Source organism: Hemitrygon akajei, chromosome 3 (assembly GCF_048418815.1).
Source record: "Hemitrygon akajei chromosome 3, sHemAka1.3, whole genome shotgun sequence".
NCBI classification, from domain to species: Eukaryota; Metazoa; Chordata; class Chondrichthyes; order Myliobatiformes; family Dasyatidae; genus Hemitrygon; species Hemitrygon akajei.
Window position 1 is genome coordinate 191,737,426 of NC_133126.1, and position 20,319 is coordinate 191,757,744.

The 20,319-nt window shown below is 42.4% G+C and overlaps 1 protein-coding gene across 1 annotated transcript in view; it reads left to right on the forward strand.

Annotated features, from left to right (window-relative positions):
- Positions 1–20,319, forward strand: part of LOC140725762 (rho guanine nucleotide exchange factor 26-like) — a 202,796-nt gene that overhangs the window by 64,323 nt on the left and 118,154 nt on the right. Inside the window, exon 5 of the mRNA XM_073041639.1 lies at positions 15,925–15,981. Coding sequence (XP_072897740.1) covers positions 15,925–15,981 — 57 coding nt within the window. The remainder of the gene's footprint in view (positions 1–15,924; positions 15,982–20,319) is intronic.

The following is a 20,319-nucleotide window of genomic DNA, read 5'->3' on the forward strand; positions in this document are numbered from 1 at the left end:
TCTCCTGGTTCTTCACGACGTTTCCTAGTGTGCCTATCAGGAGCCCGTGTCAATATGTCAATATAAACATATTTATGCGGCTTACGCGACAGCAATGAGATGCTAATGGATAAAGTAACAATCAACCACTCACATAATGTTTAATGTGCTTGGAACAGAGTGGAGAATTCTTGGCAAGTGTGTGGGTCGGTAGGCAGGGAGAGTTGGGCCTTCATTTAATTGCGCCAAACATTCAGCTGCCCCGGGATTTTCTGAAGGTTACCGCGAAGGCTGGAGGTTAGTTGTGATTTTTCTCTCGTCTCCGGGAGAGAGGGAGATTAAAAGAAAAGGCCGGTAAACTGCGGTGCGGACGGTTCAGTCGGGAGCTACGGGCGTCTGTGTGAGAGCTGGAGTTAGAAGCGGACTGAACACGTACAGCGGGGAAGGCTAGACAGGCATCCCGTCCATCCCCATGCATCTTCTCAACGCGTCTTGCCCTGACAGGTAGTCTGGCTATCAGTTCCACCACTGTTGGAAATGAGGGCAGCAAAGAAGGTAAGGATTTTAAATATCCTCTGGTGTTTTTTTTCCTGATGTGCACGGACAGTATTGATAGAAAGTAAATTAAATGCGGGGTGTGGGGGGGGGGAGGAGGTTCAGATCATTCATCCCCGATCTACTAAACACAGAAGTCGCCTCATTAATCTTCTACAGTAACTGTCGCGATGGGGCTGTGAAAGGCAAAGGCGGCAAAGAGTTGACGCCCTGCCTTCAGTAAGGTAAAAGCAGAGAAGGGTCCGGTTTTCCAGTCTCGCTGCACTCAGGCTAACGACCAGCACAACATTTTCAGGAGTTCTGAATGTAGCAGATTAGCCATTCAGGCCAGAATTGAGAAGGGATTTTTTACCCAGTGTTGATTTTCGAATCTCAGAGGGCTAGAGAAACTAAGTTGCTACCGACGCTCAGTGGCCACTCTATTAGGTACCTGCCGGTCCGCTGGGTGTGTGTTCATGGTCTTCTGCTGCTGTAGCCCATCCACTTCAAGCTTCCATGTATTGCGCATTCAGAGATGTTCTTCTGCACACACTGTTGTAAAGTGTGGTTATTTGAGTTACCGTCACCTCCCTGTTAGATTGAACCAGTCCAGCCAGCCTTTCTCCCGTGACCTCTCATTGACAAGGTATTCTCACCCACAGAACTACCAATCACTGAATGTTTGTTGTTTCTCACACCATTCTTAGAAAACTCTAGAGACGGTTGGTTGCCTGTGAAAAACCCTAGGATGAGTAGTTTCTGAGATAGTCAAACCACTGGGTCGAAGTCACTTGGTTTACATCTCTTCCCCATCTGAACAACTGAAACTCCCGACCATGCCTGTCTGCTCTTATGCTTTGAATTGCTGCCACAAGATTGGGCAATTTGATATTTGCATTAACAGCAGGTGTACTTAATAAAGTGGCCACAGAGTGTAGATTTGAGATGGATTTTAGTGGATTTCTGAAAAATAAAGGAATCAAAGGAAATAGATTCGGTGTCTGCAATCAGCCAAGGTGGACTGAATGTTGGGAAAGGTACAGTGGATAGAACGACCTCTCGCTTCTGTTTCTTACATGTCGATCAATCCATATTTTAAATGAGTGGAGCATAAATTGTGTAAGAAGAGATTAAAGTTTAGCCAGACGATGGTGAATCTGTGAAAGGTTACAGGGAGAAGGCAGGAAACCGGGATTTAGAGGGAAATCGCGGATCAGACTCGAATGGCTTTATTCTGCTGCTATTTCTTATGTTGGTGCTGAAAACATGACGACACTTGTGGGCTGCCCCAGCACATCTTCGGACTGTGCTGGTTGTGACACAGACAACACATATTTCAATGTACGTGTGACAAATAAGGCTAATCTTTATTTAAATTAAACTAAATTGGTTTGTAATTTTGATATGTACCAATTACAGTGAAAAACTTGTCTTGTGTACTGTCCATACTGATCAATTAGTTACACCAAGCACTGTATTAGGAACAATGAACAGATCTGCGGAGAGCAATTTGTAATGAGTTACCACAGTCCAGCACCATCTTCACAAACATCTCAAATCCAAAAGTCTTCTGGCTCAGAGTTGAGTGTCTTACTAACCAAGGCACAGCCTGCAGGATTTGGGCTAAAAGGGCAGTGTTGCCCTATTGGATATGCCTGGGGTAGCCTACAAAGTGGATATTGTGACACCATTGGGCAGAAAATCATTGGAATTATTCCCAATGGCGTGGCCATCGTTTAATCCTCCTCAGCTGCTCAGCTTTTTATTACTGTGGAATTATGGGAGCTTGCTGTGCAGAAATGGCCACCACACTTCCTAATATATTTTTAAAGACTGTAAAGTGCCTTGGGATGTCCTGGAAGTTATGCAACAGTACCTCCCACTAAACCACAACCAACTTCTTAGCAGAGAGAAGAACCTGTGGGAAGGATGGGACTAGACAGATTCATAGTTCAGCACAGAGTAGATTCCCTGAGTCATGTAGTAATAAGATGGAGCAGTATTAGGCCATTCAGTCCATCGAGTCTGCTCTGCTATTCCATCATGGCTGATTTATTATCCCTCTCAACCTCATTCTCCTGCCTTCTCCCCATACACTTTGATGTCTTTACTAATTACAAACCTGTCAATCTCTACTTTAAATATATCCAATGACTTGGTCTCCACAGCGCTCTATGGCAATGAATTCCACACATTCACCTCCCTCTGGCTAAAGAGTTTTCTCCTCATCTCTATTCAAAAGGGACATCCATCTATTCGGAGGTTGAAGCTACCCTTAGAGAAAGGTTGTGTGCATTGACCATATGCCTCACGCGATTTTATACACCCCTTTAAAATGACAGCTTAATTCCGTAGGAAACAATGAATAAAGTCCCAACCTAGTTAACTTCTCTTCAGGCCCTGGATTCTCAGTAACAACGTCATGAAAACCATCTGCACTCGTTCCAACTTGATAGTACCTTCGTGATCACAAAATGTCCAGAACTGAAGATAATATACCAAATGTGGCCTCACCAACATCTTGTACAACTGCGACGTGACCTGCTATCTATTACACTCAATGACCTGACTGGGATAGGCCAGCAAGCCAAAAGCGTTCTTGACCACCCTGTCTACCTGTGTCATCACATGCAGACAAGGAGATAACACAGATGAGTTGTTATTAGGTAGGGGCTGGGTTGGTGGGAGCAGTTTCAATAGGCACATCCAGCTGGGAATTGCATAAATTTCCAAGTGGGAATAATTGTGGGTTTGCGGGGAGGTACCAAGGAGCGTGAGACTAATAGGCTAGCTTGCTCTCAGAAAGCGCAATGGCTCAGTTGGCATGGCAACCTGCTGTGACATGTAATTTTATTTCCCCATTATCTAGACAGAAGCTCTTTCTCCCTTAGAGTGACATGAAAGTGCAGCCCAGAGAGTGGAATGAAAGACCGAGCATGAATTTGAAACACGTTGGGGGTGGGTGATGTACTTTCTAGGTCCAACCTAAAGGCAGAGTACATAGTTAATTGCAGGATTCTTAGCAGTGTTGAGGAGCAGTGGGATCTCTAAAACTTTGACAAACTTCTATAGATGTGTGGTGGAGAGTATATTGATTGGCTGCATTACAGCCTGGTATGGAGATATCAATGCCCTGGAACAGAAAATTCTTCAATAAGTAGTGGATATGACCCAGTCCATCACGGGTAAAGGCCTGCCGACCATTGAGCACATCTACACAGAGCATTGTCACAGGAAAACAGCATCCATCATCAGGGACAGCACCACCTAGGACATGCTCTCTTCTCACTACTGCCATCAGGAAGAAGGTACAGGAGCCTCAGGGCACACACCACCAGGTTCAGGAACAGTTATTGCCCCTCAGCTATCAGGTGCTTGAACTAAAGCGATGAACTTCATTCAACTTCACTTGCCCCCATCATTGAACTGTTCCCACAACTCACTGTCAAGGAATCTTTTTCTCATGCTCTTGATATTTAATGCTTATATATTTACTGTTATTATTTCTTTCTTCTTGTATTTGCACAGTTTGTTGTCTTTTGCACACTGGTTGTACACCCTGTTGGTGCAGTCTTTCATTGGTTCTATTATGGTTATTGGAATTATTGAGTATGCCCACAAGAAAATTAATCTCAAGGTTGTATATAGTGACATATGTATACTTCAATAATAAATTCACTGTGAACCCTCAAAGCTGCTGCACAAGTTAATAGGGTGATTAAGAAAACATATGGTGTGTTGGTCTTCAAGAGCCATGAGGTAATGTTGCAGCTCTATAAAACGATGGTTTGACCACATTTGGAGTATTCAGTTCTGGTCAACAGGAAGGACGTCAACACTGGCACACATCAAGAATGTGTACTTAACCCACTGCTCTATTCTCTCTGTGTGGCTTGGCGCAGTTAAAACACCAATTGTAAATTTCCCAAAGACACAGCTATTGTTGACAGAATTTCAGATGGTGATAAGGAGGCATGGAGGAGTGTGATAGATCAGCTGGTTGAATGATGTTGCAACAACAACCTTGCACTCAACATCAGGGAGACCAGGGGATTGACTGTGGACTTCAGGAAGAGGAAGTCGAGGGAACACACGACAGTTCTCATCGAGGGATCAGCAGTGGAAAGGGTGAGCAATTTCAAGTTCGTGGATGTCAACATCTCTGAAGATCTCTCCTGGGCTCAATATATTGCTGTAATTACAAAGAGGGCACAATAATGACTATATTTTATTAGGAGCTTGAGAAGACTTGGTATGCAACCAAACTCTCTCCGAAATTTCTAGAGATGCACTGTGGAGAGCATTCTCACTAGTTGCTTCACTGTCTAGTATGGAGGGGCCACTGCACAGGATTGGAAAATGCTGCAGGAGGCTGCAAGCTCAGCCAGCACCATTATGGGCACCAGCTTCTCCAGCATTGAGGACATCTTCAAAAGGCTATGCTTCAAAAAGGTGACATCCATCATAAAGAAACTCCATCACCCAGGACATGCCAGGGCATCAAAGGGTATAGAGAGAAGGCAGGGGAGTGGGGATGACTGGAAGAATTGGATTAGCCCATGATTGAATGACAGGGAAGATTCAATGGGCCAAATGGCCTGCTTCCGCTCCTATATCTTATGGTCTGGGCATGCCCTTTCTTCATTGTTACCAATGAGGAGGAGTTCAGGGAGCCTGAGGACACACACTCAATGTTTCAGAAACAGCTTCTTCCCCTCTGCCATTTGAATGGGCAATAAATCCATATTCACTACCTCACTATTTAATTTTTTTGCTCTCTTTTTGCATTACCTATTTTTGATTTATATTTCTTATTGTAATTTGTATTTTTTATTATTATGCATTGCAGTGTACTGGTGCAATGAAACCATTTTCATGACATTAGTCAGTGATATTAAACCTAAATCTGATTGTGATTCTGATTCTGACTTTAGAGAGGATGAAGAGATTTATCAGGTGCTGCCTGAATTGGAGAGCATATCTTTTGAGGATAGGTTGAGGGAGCTAGAGCTTTACTCTTTGGACCGAGGAGGATGAGAGTTGACAATGGAGATGTATTAGATGACAAGAGGCATAGATCGAGTGGACAGTCAGAGACTTTTTTCCCCCAGGGCAGAAATGGCCACTACATGGGAGCATAATTTTAAGGTGATTAGAAGAAGGTATAGAGTGGGTATCAGAGTAGTTTTTTTTACATAGAGTGTGGTGGGTTTGTTGAATTCTGTGCTGGGGATGCAGTAGAGGCAGATACGCTCGGAAACTCTTAAAATGGCACTTTGATCAAAAAAAAGGAGAGTTATGTGGAAGTAAGGGTTAGACTGTTCTCGGAGTAGCTTAAAAGGTTGGAAAAACATCATGGGTGGAAGTTCCTGTAGTGCGCTGTACTATTCCACGTCCTGTGGCTGTTGAATGAATGGGACATTGGTTTCTCAATGAGGATCACCCACCACTGCTAATGACTGCACAGGAAACATTTTGGAGAGTGCACACTGACTCTTAACGGCTGCAGTGTGTAACAGCGTTCTGACATTCCACACATTCTTCCCAGTCAGGCCAGTGGGATTGCCTCAGATTCCCTGGGGCAGATGTAACTCCAGGACACTGGCAAATCTTCTCATGAGACGGCCAAATCTGTTATTGCTGGCTGCAAGTGTTTTTCTTAATCTTTCTGGATGAGTTCTCCCGAGCTCTCTGTGATCCTAGTTAATGACACATTCACAGCTATGTTACCTGGTTCAACTAGAGTAAGCTGTTTTGTGTGGATATCTCAGCTTGCTATCAGTGACAGGTCCCCGCCCAACACCAACCTCCTGCTCGTGTGCTCGGGAGACAGCGAGTGTGCAACGAGTTGCCAGCTGAAGTGGTGGATGTTCAAAGTCAAATTTCAATATAAATTTATTATCAAAGTATGTACAGTACTCTGCAAAGTTCTTAGACATGTATATATAGCTAGGGTGCTCAAGACTGTTGCATAATATTGTATTTGTCCATGGGGAATGGAGAGTGAATTTGTAAATCTGGCGGGAGCAAAGGTTGTTGGAAATGGTGAGGGTGGAGCGCCACTGGAGAGGTGCGGGACAGGTGGCAGAGAAAGAATGCCAGCGATGGGGGTTGGCGTGGGTGCAGACCCACCCAGCCTTGAGTCACCAGGCATTTGATTTGAAACACTTGGTTTATCATTACAGAATGTTTCACTGGTGCTTTCTGCTTGCTCCCCTCTCTCTTCCCTTTTCCCCAATCATAATGCCCTCTCCTTGCCCCCTTCACACTCTCATATATCGAGCCTAATATAACCTTAAGCTTGATATATATGTGCCTAAGACTTTTGCATAGAACTGGATATGTCACCAAGTACAATCCTGAGGTTAATGTCTTGTGGGCATACTCAATAAATCCGTTGAATAATAACCATAGCACAGGCAATGAAAGACCATACTAATTTGGTTGTTCAACCAGTGTGCAAAGGACAACAAACTGCAAATACAAAATTATAGAAATAATAAAAAAAAAGAATAGTAAGTATTGAGATCATGAGATGAAGACTTGTAAGTGTGTCCATAGCTTGTGAGAATATTTCAAAGATGGGGCTTGAGTGAAGTTATCTTCTTTGGTTCAAGAACCTGATGGTTGAGGGGTAATAACTCTTCCTGAACCTGGTGGATTGAGTCCTGAGACTCCTGTATCTTCTTCCTGATGGTAGCAGCCAGAAGCGAGCTGTGTTGGGTGGTGGGGGACCCTGCACTCTGTGTAGATATGCTCAGTGGTGAGGAGGGCTTTACCCATGATGGACTGGGCAGTATCCACCAAGTTTTAAAGGATTTTCCATTCAAGGGCTTTGATGTTTCCATTCCAGTCTATGATGCAGCCAGTCAATGTACTCTCCTCTACTCATCTATGGAAGTTTGTTAAAGTTTAAGATGTCATGTCACATCTATAACAAACTCCTAAGGAAGGAGAGGAAGAAGAGGTTTGATTGCAACATTTAAGAGAAGCTTGGATAAGTGCATGGATGGGAATTGCATGGAGCGCTGTGGTCCGGGTGCAAGTTGTTGGGACTAGGAAGAATAATATTTTGGCATTTACTAGATGGGCTGAAGGGCCACTTTATGTGCTCTATAGCTCTATTAGGATAGAACTTTATGTTTCCTATTCCTTAACCGTCTCCCCTCTGTATGTATATTTAAGACAGAGATTGATAGATCCTTGATTGGTCAGGGTATGAGGGAATATGGCGAGAAGGCAGGAGATTGGCACTGAGAGGAAATTGGATCAGCCATGATGAAATGGTGAAGCAGACTTGATAAGCTGAATGACCTAATTCTTTTCCTATGTCTTATTTTCCTGCGGTCTAAATAGGAATCTCTAATAAACAGGGGCATACATTAACAGAATAGAATAGAAAGTCGTACATCATGGTCACAGGCTCTTTGACCCAGCTTGTCCAAACTAACTGTGATTGACAATGTTAAAGTAAATGCACAAGATTAGTTTCACCCAAAGAATGACCTGTCTCCCTTTCTTCTTGCTGCTATCTTCCGGTGGAGGGTTCAGGAGTCCTGGGTCTCACACTGCCAGGTTTGGGAGCAGCTGTTACTCTGTAGCCATTGGGTTCCTGGACCAGCTTCACTCACCTCAGCGCTGAACTGGTTCCGCGGCCTGTAGACTCACCTTTGGGGACACTGTGGCAAATGTTCACTTTAATTATTTGCATGATTTTGTTCTTTTTTTCCCTCTTGGTTGTGTGTGGTTTCTCGTGGATTCTGTTCTGTTTCTTTTTTAGCGGGTGCCTACACGAAGATGAATCTCAGGGTTGTACATGTTTTACATACTGTGAATGTTGAACTTCGCTGATTCAAAGTTCAAGTAAATGTACTATCAAAGTACAATCCTGAGATTCATTTTCTTGTGGGTATTCACGGGAGATTGTTTAAAGGGGCGGTATGTGTAGAGGACCTCAACAAATTTATCCGTGTGCTTGAAGATCTGTGACCTGCTGCTAGATCAGATTGGAGTGGGGAACTATTTTTCAGTCAGCACAAACCATCAGTGATTCCCTGACACTTTGTGAACTGGATGTTAATTAAATGGTGAAAGATTGCAGCAAGCTGTTGTGCAGTGGGACTTGTGAGTGCTTGTGCGTGAATCGGGAAAGGTTTGTTTTCAAGCCTTTCAAGGTGTAATGAAAAACTTTTCAAGTTTTCAAGATGTAATGTTGACCTTCATTGACAGAGAGATTGAATTTAAAAGCAGAGATGTTACGAAGCATCTGTACAGGATCCTGTTGAGTCCACATCTGGAGAAATGCATGCAGTTCTCATCTTGTTACTTGAGGAAAGGTAAGCTTGTTTTGGAGATGGTACGCAGGAGATTCACCAGTCTGGAGAGAAAATGAGGGGATTAGCCCATGAAAGGGTTAGTGTCCATCATTAGGGACCCCTTCAAATCAGTCCATGCTCTCTTCTCACTGCTGCCACCAGGAAGGAAATACAGGAACCTTAGATCCCACACCACCATGTTCAGAAACAGTTACTACCCTTTTACCATCAGGCTCCTGAACCAGAGTGGATAATTTCACTCACTACAATGCTGAACTGATTCCACAACCAATGGATTCACTTTCAAGAACTCTACAACTCATGCTCTCGATATTTATTATTATATATTTTTAATCTTTTTGTTTTAACATGATTTTTTGTTTTTTTGCTGTTTGGTTGTCTGTCTTTGTGTGTGGTTTTTCATTGATTCCATTGTGTTTCTTTATAGATAATGTGAATGTCTGAAAGAAATGGATCTCAGGGTAGTATATGGTGATAGGTACAGTGCTGTGCAAAAAGTATCAGGCACATATAGATAGTGATGATGCCAAAGACTTTTGCACAGCACTGTAGTAACTTTATGTATTGCACCGTACTGCTGCCACAAAAATAAAACCAAATCTCATGACGTGTGATGATAAACCTGATTTGGTTTCTTTATTGTGGACTGAGAGTGGGAAGGGGAAGGGAGAAGGGAGTCGTGGTTGGAAAAGGGGAAAGAAGAGGGGAGGGAGTGGGAACCACCAGAGAGACATTCTGTAATGGCCAGTAAACTAATTGTTTGAAATCAAGTGACTTAGCTTGGTGTCTCAGGGCTGGGTGCATCTCCTTCTGGCACCCCCTGGCACTCCTTCTCTGCCACCTGTCCCACACCCCTCTGGCAGTACTCCGCCCTCGCCATTCCCAACATCCTTTGCTCCCGCTAGATTTACAAACCCGCTCTTCATTCCACGTTGACAAATTTGTACTGTGCAAATGTCTTAGACACCCTAGCTATATATGTGTGCGTAAGACTTTTGCACATTTCTGTATGTACTTTGACAATAAATTAACTTTGAACTTTAAACTTTTGAATGAGGAGAGATTGAGTCGCTTGGGACTCTGCTCCCTGGAATTCAGAAGAATGAGAGGGGATCTTATAGAAAGATATTCAATTACGAAAGGGATAGATAAGGTAGGGGCAGGGGAGTAGAGTTAGGGCAGCAATAAGGAGAAACTGCTTTTCCCAAAGAGTAGTGAATCTGGGGAATTCTCTGCCCAGGGAAGCATTAGAGGCTACCTCATTAAATATATTTAAGACGCAATCAGATAGATTTTTGCATAGCTGCAGGATTAAGGGTTCTGGGGAAAAAGAAGGTAGGTGGCGTGGAGTTCATGACCAAGTCAGCCATGATCTTATTGAATGGCAGAACAGGCTTGATGGGCCCAATAGCCTACTCCTGATACTGTTTCTTATGTTTAAGGACAGGTGCTGATTAATTAGTCACATGCTGAAAGACAGGATAGGCTTGAGGGGTTGTACAGCCTCTTCCCCCGTACCTTCTGCAGAGTGTATTAGTTAAGTTCTTGCCTCTGATACAAGAGCAGGGAGACAGTTCACTGAGCCAAACATCACACTTCCCATTGGGCTACCTTCAGAAGAAGCAGAAAGAAACTCTCCGGTCACTAACTAAATATGTAGCATATCAGTTGGTGCAACACTGTAAGATTTGGGTTCAATTTCTGTTGCCGTCTGCAAGGAGTTTGTCCATTCTCCCCATGAATGTGTGGGTTTCCTCCGGGTGCTCCGGTTTCCTCCTACACATACGGTTAGGGCTTGGGTTAGAGAGTTGAGGGCGTGCTTTATTAACAACACTAGCGGGCTACCACCAGCACGTCCTCCGACAATGTTGGTCACTGTCGCAAATGACACATTTCACTGCATGTTTCGATGTACTTGTGATAAATAAAGCTGATCTTGCATTTATCAAAAACTGAGGCACTGTCCAAACCTCCAATACAAGTACCTTGAGAAGGAGCAGAGGGAAATTCTCTGGTCTCTCAGTAAGTATTTATCTCCCCCCCCCCCTACCCCCCCATATCAGAAATAGAGCAATCTGGCCATTTCTAGACTGGAGTTTGTTGAACACAGATCAGCTGACATGTGAACTTTATTCTCCAGTTATCTACCTCTGCAACTTTATTTATTTTTCTTATTTATTTAGAGATACAGCACGGAAACAGGCCCTTCCAGTAAGCCCACAACGCCCAATTACATCTATGCGGCCACTTAATCTACTAACCCATACAACTTTGGGATTTGGGAGGAAACCGGAGCACCAGAAGAAACCCACGTGGTCTTGGGGAGAACTTACAGATAGCTGCAGGAATTGAACCCAGGTCGCTGATGCTGTAAATGCATTATGCTAACTCTGCTGTCCCTTAACATATGAAAATATTTTAGTGGATCTATCTTCTCTGGACTTCTTTAGATCACTTCCATTGTGAGTGGGCAGTTTAAATGGTTTGGCATGAACTAGATGGGCTGAAGGGCATGTTTCTGCGATGTACTTTTCTATGACACTATGGTAACACTGCAAATGTATGAAGATGAAAGACATTGTGTAAATATAAATTATTGCTTAATTTGGTCATCTCAAGACGGCCTGCTATAACAAGTAATCCCTGTAAGTTCCTCAATATTGTGAAATAGCAGGAGCAGAGTGCCAGAATTTTTCCCATTCCTTTCCCTGTGGAGTTGCAGCCAAGTGCATATCACCTCAGCATGGACGTTGTCAAACCAGGGATTTATTTTGTTCTGTCTGCCTAGTTCAGTACATAGCAACCAAATCAAGTAGGGACCTTTGAAATTTAAACTGTAACCTGAGGAAATAAATCCTCAGAATGGAACACATGCACCCCTCCTTATGCAGGAAGATATCCCGAAGAATAAGCGGTGACAGATGTCTCAACAGTGTCATATCAAAGTATTAAGCTCTGGAAAAATTTCTAGAGTGTAACTTTGAACAAAAATTCAAATAAAATGTATTAATAATCCAACAGTACTATAAACATAAAGTTTATAGTGATATTGCAGCTTTACAAAGGTCTTGTTAGGCCACAGCTGAAGTATTGCATACTATTGTGGTCGTCCCATTATAGCAATGACGTCGAGGCTTTGGAAAGGGTGTAGAAGAGGTTTACTGGGATGTTGCCAGGATTAGATGATGTGCTATACCAAGAGTCTGGACAAACTTGGTTTGTTTTCTCTGAAGCGGTGATGGAGGTTTATAAGGTTATGAGAGGAGACAGATAATATATTGTTCCCAGGGTTGAAAAGTCTAATAGTATCATGTTATCATCATCATACGTCATATCGCATGACGTGGGTGATCATGGTCTTATGACCATTATTGTTGGCAAATTTTTCTGCAGAGGTGCTTTGCCATTGCCTTTTTCTGGACAGTGTCTTTACAAGACGGGTGACCCCAGCCATTATCAATACTCTTCAGAGATTGTCTTCCTGGCGTCAGTGGTCGCATAACCAGGACGTGTGATATGCACCAGCTGCTCATACGACCATCCTCCACATGCTCCCATGGTTTCACATGACCCTGATCAGGGGTAAAGCAGAGACTACACTTTGCCCAAGGGTGACCTGCAGACTGACGGAGTGAATGAGTACCTTACAGCTCCTTTGGCAGACATGCATTTACAACCTGTCACATTCTATAGGGCATACATTTACTGTGAGAGGAGGTCATCTTAAAGGAGTTGTAAGGGGCAAGCTTTTTTTTACATAGAGAGTTGTAGGTGACTGGGATGCACTGCCTGAAGTAGTGGTCAAGGCAAGCATTGGAGATGTTTGAATAGGCACATGAATGTGGAGAAAATGGAAGAATACGGACATTTGTGTCAGCAGAAGGGATTAGTTTAGATTGGGGACCATTAAGAGGCATAGATGTGGGAAAAATGGAAGGATATGGACATCTGTGTAGGCAGACGGATCAGTTTAGTTTGCCAATAGATTCAGCACAACATTACGGGCCAAAGGGCCTGTTGCTATTCTGTACTGTTCTCTGTTCTACCTAAAGTAGAATTACATGATATATACAGGACAGTTTTTGGAGGAGTATAAGAAGATAGGAGGCATAGATAGACTGGACAGCCAGTGCCTTTTTCCCAAGGCAGAAATAGCTAAAATGAAAGGGCTTAATTTTAAGGTGATTGGAGGAAAGTATCGGGGAGATGTCAGATATAGGTTTTTTTTGCACAGAGTGGTGGGTGCATGGAACATGCTGCTGTGGGGGGGGGGGGTGGTGGTTGATAGATCCAAATTCATTAGACATTTAAGAGACTCTTAAATAGGCACTTGGATGAAAGCAAAATGGAGGGTTATGTGGGGCAGAAGCATTAAATTGATCTTGGAGTGTTTCAAAGGTCAGCAGAATGTCGTAGGTTGAAGGCCATGTACTGTGCTGTATGCTCCAGCTACATGTGGATCTTCGGATCCAAGTCCATAGCTCCCTGAGAGTGGCCACACAAGTTGATAAGGTGGGAAAGAAGGCACAAGGCATGCTTGCTCTAATTTGTTGAGGTACTGAGTTCAAATTCAGGAAGTTATGTTTCAGCTTTATAAAACTCTGGTTAAGCCACTTCTGGACTATTGTATTCAGTTCTGATCACCAATTATAGGAAGGGTATAATGACCATAAGACATAGGAGCAGAATTAGGCCATTTGGCCCGTTGAGCCTGCACTGCCATTTCATCCTAGCTGATCCATTTCCCTCTCAACTCCATTCTTCAGTTTTTCCCCCATAATTTTTCATACCCTGACTAGTCAAGAATCTTATCAACGTCTGCCTTAAATATACCAAGTGATTTGGCCTGCACAGCCACCTGTGGCAATGAATTCTGCTGATTCACTACTCTCTTGTCTGAGGAAATTCCCCCCTCACCTCTGCCCTGAATGGATGTCCTTCTGTTCTGAGCTCATGCCCTTGAGGGGATGCAAGAGAGCTTTACCAGGATGCTGTCTGGATTCAAAGTTGTGTGCTATAAGAAGAAATTGTGCAAGCTAGGGTATTTTTTCCTCTGGAGTGTTGGAGGCCAAGGGAAGATTGGATAGAAATTTATAATACTGGCATAGATGCACTCAATGTCCACTTTATTCAGTAACACCTGCTCATTAATGCAAATATCTAATCAGCCAATCATGTCACAGCAACTCTATGTATCAAAGCATGTAGACACGGTCAAGAGGTTCAGTTGTTGTTCAGACCAAACATCAGAAAGGGGAAGAAATGTGATCTAAGTGACTTTGACCGCCGAATGATTGTTGGTGCCAGACGGGTGGTTTGAGTATCTCAGAAACATTCTCTAGAGTTTACAGAGAATGGTGTGAGAAACAAAAAACATCCAGTGAGCGGCAGTTCTGTGGGTTAATGAGAGAGGGCAGAGGAGAATGGCAGAATGGTTCAAGCTGATGGGATGGTCAAATAACCACACATTGCAACAGTGATGTGCAGAAGAACATCTCTGAATGCACAACACGCCGAACCTTGAAATGGATGGGCTACAGCAGCAGAGACCACGAATATATACCGAGTGGCCTACTCATTAGGTTCAGGAGGTGTAGTGTTGATAATATAGTATAGGTATCTACTGAGTGAGGATAGCTGTCATCATCTTCTCAGGGCTAAAATGTCTACTACTAGAGGGGATACATTGTATATAAACTTAAAGGAAGTGTTTACACAGTTTACACAAGTTATTTACACAGATGGTGGTGGATGCCTCAAATGTGCTGCCTGGGGTGTCAGATACAATAGAAGCATTTAAGAGGCTGTTAGACATATGAATGTGCAGGGTATGGAGATGTATGGATGTTGAGAAGGCAGAAGGAACTAGCTTAGTAACCAGTATTTAATTACTATTTTAATTAATAGACCATACCTATTGTGAACCAAAGGGCCTAGTCCTCGGGTACCCGCCTAAGTTCCATGTTCTAAATCACTAAACTGGACATAAGAGGTTCTGCAGATGCTGGAAATCCAAAGCAATACAAAGATGGTGCTGGTGAAGGTCATTCAAAAATTTGATGGTGGAGTGAAGAAGTTATTGCTAAAACTTAGAGAGTGAGTCTTCAGGCTCCTGTACCTCCTTTCCAATGATAGCCAGATTGATAGGTTTATCACTCTTTTGTTGGCAGAAATCCTTTGATCTGGAGCTTCATTGCCTGGAATGCTGCCGCACAAAACTTTGCTAAGATTTAATTTGCTTCTACCCTAAAAATCATGTTGTCGTCAACTCCTGTCCCTATTATTAACACAGATAATGTGGGAAGTGCTTAACTTTCTAAAGGTATTGTTCAGAAAATTGAAAGTGGCATCACAGGTAGATAGGATTGTAAAGAGAGCTTTTGGCACATTGGCCAAAAGTATTGAATACAAAAAAGTATTGAATACAAGTATTGAAGTATACATCAAAGTATTGAATACAAAAGTTGGGATGTTTTGTTGAAGTTCTGTAAGATATTGGCAAGGGGTATTGTGCAAAGTTCTGGTCATCTATCTGCAGGAATGATACCAAAAAGATAGAAAGAGTGCAGAGAAAATTTATAAGTGTGTTGCTGGAATTTGAGAACTTATAGGGAAAGATTAAATAGCTTAGGACTTTATTTGTGGGAGTGTAGGAGAATGAGAGGAGATTTCATAGAGGTATACAAATTTATGAGGATAAACACAAGCAGGCTTTTTCCATTGAAGTTGGGTGAGACTAGACCTAGAGGTCATGGATGAAGGGTGAAAGGTGAACTGTTTAAGGGGCACGTGAGGGGGATATTCTTCACTCTGAGGGTGGTGAGAGTGTGGAATGAGCTGCCAGTGGAAGAGTTGGATGCTGGCTTGATTTCAACATTTAAGAGAAATTTGGGTAAGTATATGGTTGGAAGGGGTATGGAGGACTATAGACCTAGTGCAGATTGATGGGACAAGGCTGAATAATATTTTGGCATGGACTAGTTGGGCTGATGGGCCGGTTTCTGTGCTGCAATGCTCTGTGACTCTATGACTAATACAATATTTGGAAATAACCCTTGAAACACTTGTCTTTCAGGTGAGGAAGAGTGGGATTTTACAGACCGTCAGCCAAGAAGAGAGGAAACGACAAGAGGTACATTTTACTCTTTGGTTAATAGTTGCCTCTCACATGGAGCATCAAGGCAATAACAATCACAAAATAGTATATATTAAGATGGAGATCTAAAGGTTATGAAAACCAGGCTAATAGAATGGAGAAAAGCTGATATTAAGGCAGTGAATCAGAAAGATGAAATGGACAATCATGGAAAACATTAGAACTGGTGTACAGGAGAATCATTCTGCTAAAAGGCAGCATGGCAGCATTGGGATTAGAGTAAAGCCGTTAGTGACAGTGACGCAGGTTCTATTCCTGCTGCTGTCTGTAAAATAAAATTGTACATTTCTTTGTGGCCATGTGGGTTTCCTCTAACATTCCAATGATGCAAGGGTTAATTGGTCACGTGGGTGTGATCAGACAGCATGAGCTTCGTGGGCAGAAGGGCCAGTTGTCATGCTGTATCTCGAAACTAAATTAAATGAACAAAGAACAAACATAATGAATGGTCCTGAGGCCCCAAGGAGGAATAAAGAAATAAGGATGATCATAAATGTAGAGAGTCCCTGATTAGAGATACTACAATGGTATCAAGGGAGAGCAAAAATAAAAGATAGGATGATAAAGACATATAATAAAATTAATATACCAATGAACATAAAACATAATTGTGAAATGCGTAGTAAAATGCTTAATGAATCCAGAAGTGAACTATGCTGGAAGTATGAAATAAAATGGAGTTGTTATAAAATAAATACGAGGTAGGGATGAGAATGGGGCCATTAAGAAGTAGTTAGATTAATGCTCACATTCAGGGATTCTGCAGTTCATGTTCTGTGTGTTATTTTGTTTTTTTTGTTGTTCGCATAATTTGTTCTTTTTTACATACATTGGGTGTTTGAAGGTCTTTGTTGTGTGGGGGTTTTCAACGGGTTCTATTGTGTTTCTTTGTTTTGTGGCTGCCTGCAAGAAGACGAATCTGAAGGTTCTATATACTATACATACTTCTGAAAAAAAATGTACTTTGTACGACAGGAATAGAACATAATGTAGAACCTAGAACTTTGAGCATTACAGCCCAGTTCAGGCCCTTTGGTCCACAATGTTGTGCCGACGTTTTAACCCACTGTAAGATCAATCTCTTCCCTCCCACACAGTCCTCCATTTTTCTTTCAACCACATGCTAATCTAAATTCCCCTAATGTATCTGTATCTACCAGCACTCTTCATTCTGTGTAAAACAGAACCTACCTTTGTCACCCCCCCATACTTTCCTCTAATTACCATAAAATTATGTCCCCCCTTTATAAATCAAAGTATTGAATAAATGAGTTGAAATGTAGTGGTGAGGTTGTTTAAGGCATTGGTGAGGCTGAATTTGGAGTATTGTGTGCAGTTTTGGTTACTGAAGTACAGGAAGGATATTAATAAGGTTGAAAGAGTGCAGAGAAGGTTTACAAGGATGTTGCCAGGACTTGAGAAACTGAGTTACAGAGAAAGGTTGAATAGGTTAGGACTTTATTCCCTGAAGCGTAGAAGAATGAGGGGAGATTTGATAGAGGTGTATAAAATTATGATGGGTATAGATAGAGTGAATGCAAGCAGGCTTTTTCCACTGAGGCTAGGGGAGAAAAAAACCAGAGGACATGAGTTAAGGGTGAAAGGGGAAAAGTTTAAAGGGAACATTGTGGGGGGGGGGGGGGCTTCCTCACACAGAGAGTGATGGGAGTGTGGAATGAGCTGCCAGATGAAGTGGTAAATGTGGGCTCACTTTTAACATTTAAGAAAATCTTAGACAGGTACATGGATGAGAGGTGTATGGAGGGATATGGTCCAGGTGCAGATCAATGAGACTAGGCAGAAAAATGGTTCGGCACAGCCAAGAATGGCCAAAAGGCCTGTTTCTGTGCTGTAATGTTCTATGATTCTTATATTAGCAATTTGTTATTTTGCTTTAGTGTTTACCGAGGAGATGTGATGGGCAGACTGGAAATACTTGATGAAAACAGCAATAAGATAAGCACACTTAAACTAGATTCAGATTAATTTAATCTGTACTTTAATCAGTATTAACTTCAGATGTTCACCAGGAAATCCTATGAGGAATTTTAGAAGAAACATCTTTCTCCAATGAAGGGATCAAAGTTCAACATAAATTTATTATCAAAGTACATATATGTCATCTTATACAGTCATGAGATTCATTTTCTTGTGGGCATTCACAGAAAATAACACAATAGAATCATGGAAAAAAGGAAGGAACACAATAGAATAATTAAAAATGGGACACAACAAAGAAAGACAAATAACCAATGTGCAAAAGACAACAATCTGTGCAAATCTAATAAAGAAAAAAATTAATAATGATAATAAATAAGTAAGCAATAAATATCAAGAACGTGAGTTGTAAAGTCCGTAGGTTGTGGAATCCTTTCAGTGTTGGGGTGTGAGTGAAGTTATCCACTCTGGTTCAAGAGCCAAAGGATTAAGGGTTCTTGACCCTGGTGGTGTGGGTCTCGAGGCTTCTATATCTCCTTCTTTGTGGCAGCAGTGAGAAGACAGCATGACTTGAATGGTAGGGGTCCTTGATGATGGATGCTGCTTTTCAGTGGCAGCGCCCAAGAGTGGGGAACGAGCCAATGTTTGGTTGCTGGAGTGGACTTGGAGCCAATTCAGAGAGGCAAATCTGAGGCAAGGCAGAGTCAGTTGAAGCAGCGAGGCCCGAGATCGAGAGCAAAGAACAAGCCGAGGTTTGATTTATTCAATCGCCGGGCCAAATCAAGGCAGCGGGTCCCGGGCCCGAGAACATTTTGAAGCATCAGGTTGACTCGTCTTTGTGCTGAACTGAAGCTGTGGCCTGCAACTAATGGGCTCCTAGATCGGCTCTGACTGGCTTCATGGCTGTGGACTCACTTACATGAGCTTCAGTTGTGAATGTTATTTGCTTATTTTTATTGCTTGCATAGTTTGTTTTTTTTCTGCACACTGGGTGTTTGATGGTCTTTTTTTTACTGGGTTCTAGTGGGTTTCTTTGTTTTGTGGCTGCTGTAAATATACATACTTTGATAACACATGCTGTTTGAATGTACTTTGAACTTTATATCGGACTATATACTGGTTATGCTAAGATGGACTCTGGCCTCACAAAGTTCAAAGTGAATTTATCATCAAGGTTCATATATGTCACCATATACCTTTCTGAGATTCATTCTCTTGCAGGCATACTCAATAAATCCATGAACCATAATAGAATCAATGAAAGACTGCACCCAACAAACAACCAATGTGCAAAAGACAACAAACTGTGTGAATCGAAAAGAAAAAAGAAATCGTCATAATGCATAAATAAGTAATAAATACCGAGAACATGAGACCTTGATAGTGAGTCCATAGACTCTGGTGGGGGCAAGTGAAGTTATCCTCTCTGGTTCAGAAGCTAGTTCTGTCTCGCTAAGTACATGTTCAGCACAGCATTGTGGGCTGAAGGGCCTGTGTTGTGCTGTAGGGTTTTCTATGATTCTGATTTTATTGTTTATCTGCACTGCACGCTTTCAGAAGGTCTTACACTTTATTCTGCATGGTTATTGTTTGACCAATGCACTATGTAATGACCTGTAGGACAAGCTTCTCACTGATTCACGTGATAAAAATAACCCAGTAAGATGGTTTCTTGCCCGGTAAAATGGTGCCGTGAAGTGTCGGATCTGCATACAGCTCCGATGGGAATCATTATACTGCACATTCCCATTTAGGACTACAACAGATGAAATCCACAGTTACAACCACGGGCACTTCAGTAAGCAGCATCGCTTTACGATGTTTAAAATCGCTTTCAGATGTTGGAGATTCTTATTTAGGTCTACAACAGATAAAATCCACTTTCACAGCCATGGGCACTTCAGTAAGCAATGTCGCTTTAAGATGTTTTAAAAAAATCTATCGATACTCGAAGTCAATGAACCTCAGATGACAGACTTGGACTGCATGTGTAGTTCCCCTTTAAGAAAGTGGAAGTGGGGACATCACATACCTTAGACTTCCACTCCCGACTATCTACTGTTGAATGTACAGTTTCTAGAATATAAAGTTGAAGACCCCAGAGCAAGATTCCTGTACCAGAAGGACATTAGGGACTGCTGTGTACTCCACTTTTTGGAAATCCCGGCTCACACCAGCAATTTCGGACACAGCACCACAGCCCAATGGATTTACCATTCTCCACAAAGACAGCACGGCTCTGTCCTTAAAGGTGAGTATGCTTTATGATTGATTCATCGTGGTGCATAAACATGGCATTCTGTCTCAATCCTGCTCACCTGACTTGGAACAGAAAGTAGTCAAATGTCATCTAAATGTGAGGGAGTTTACCACCAT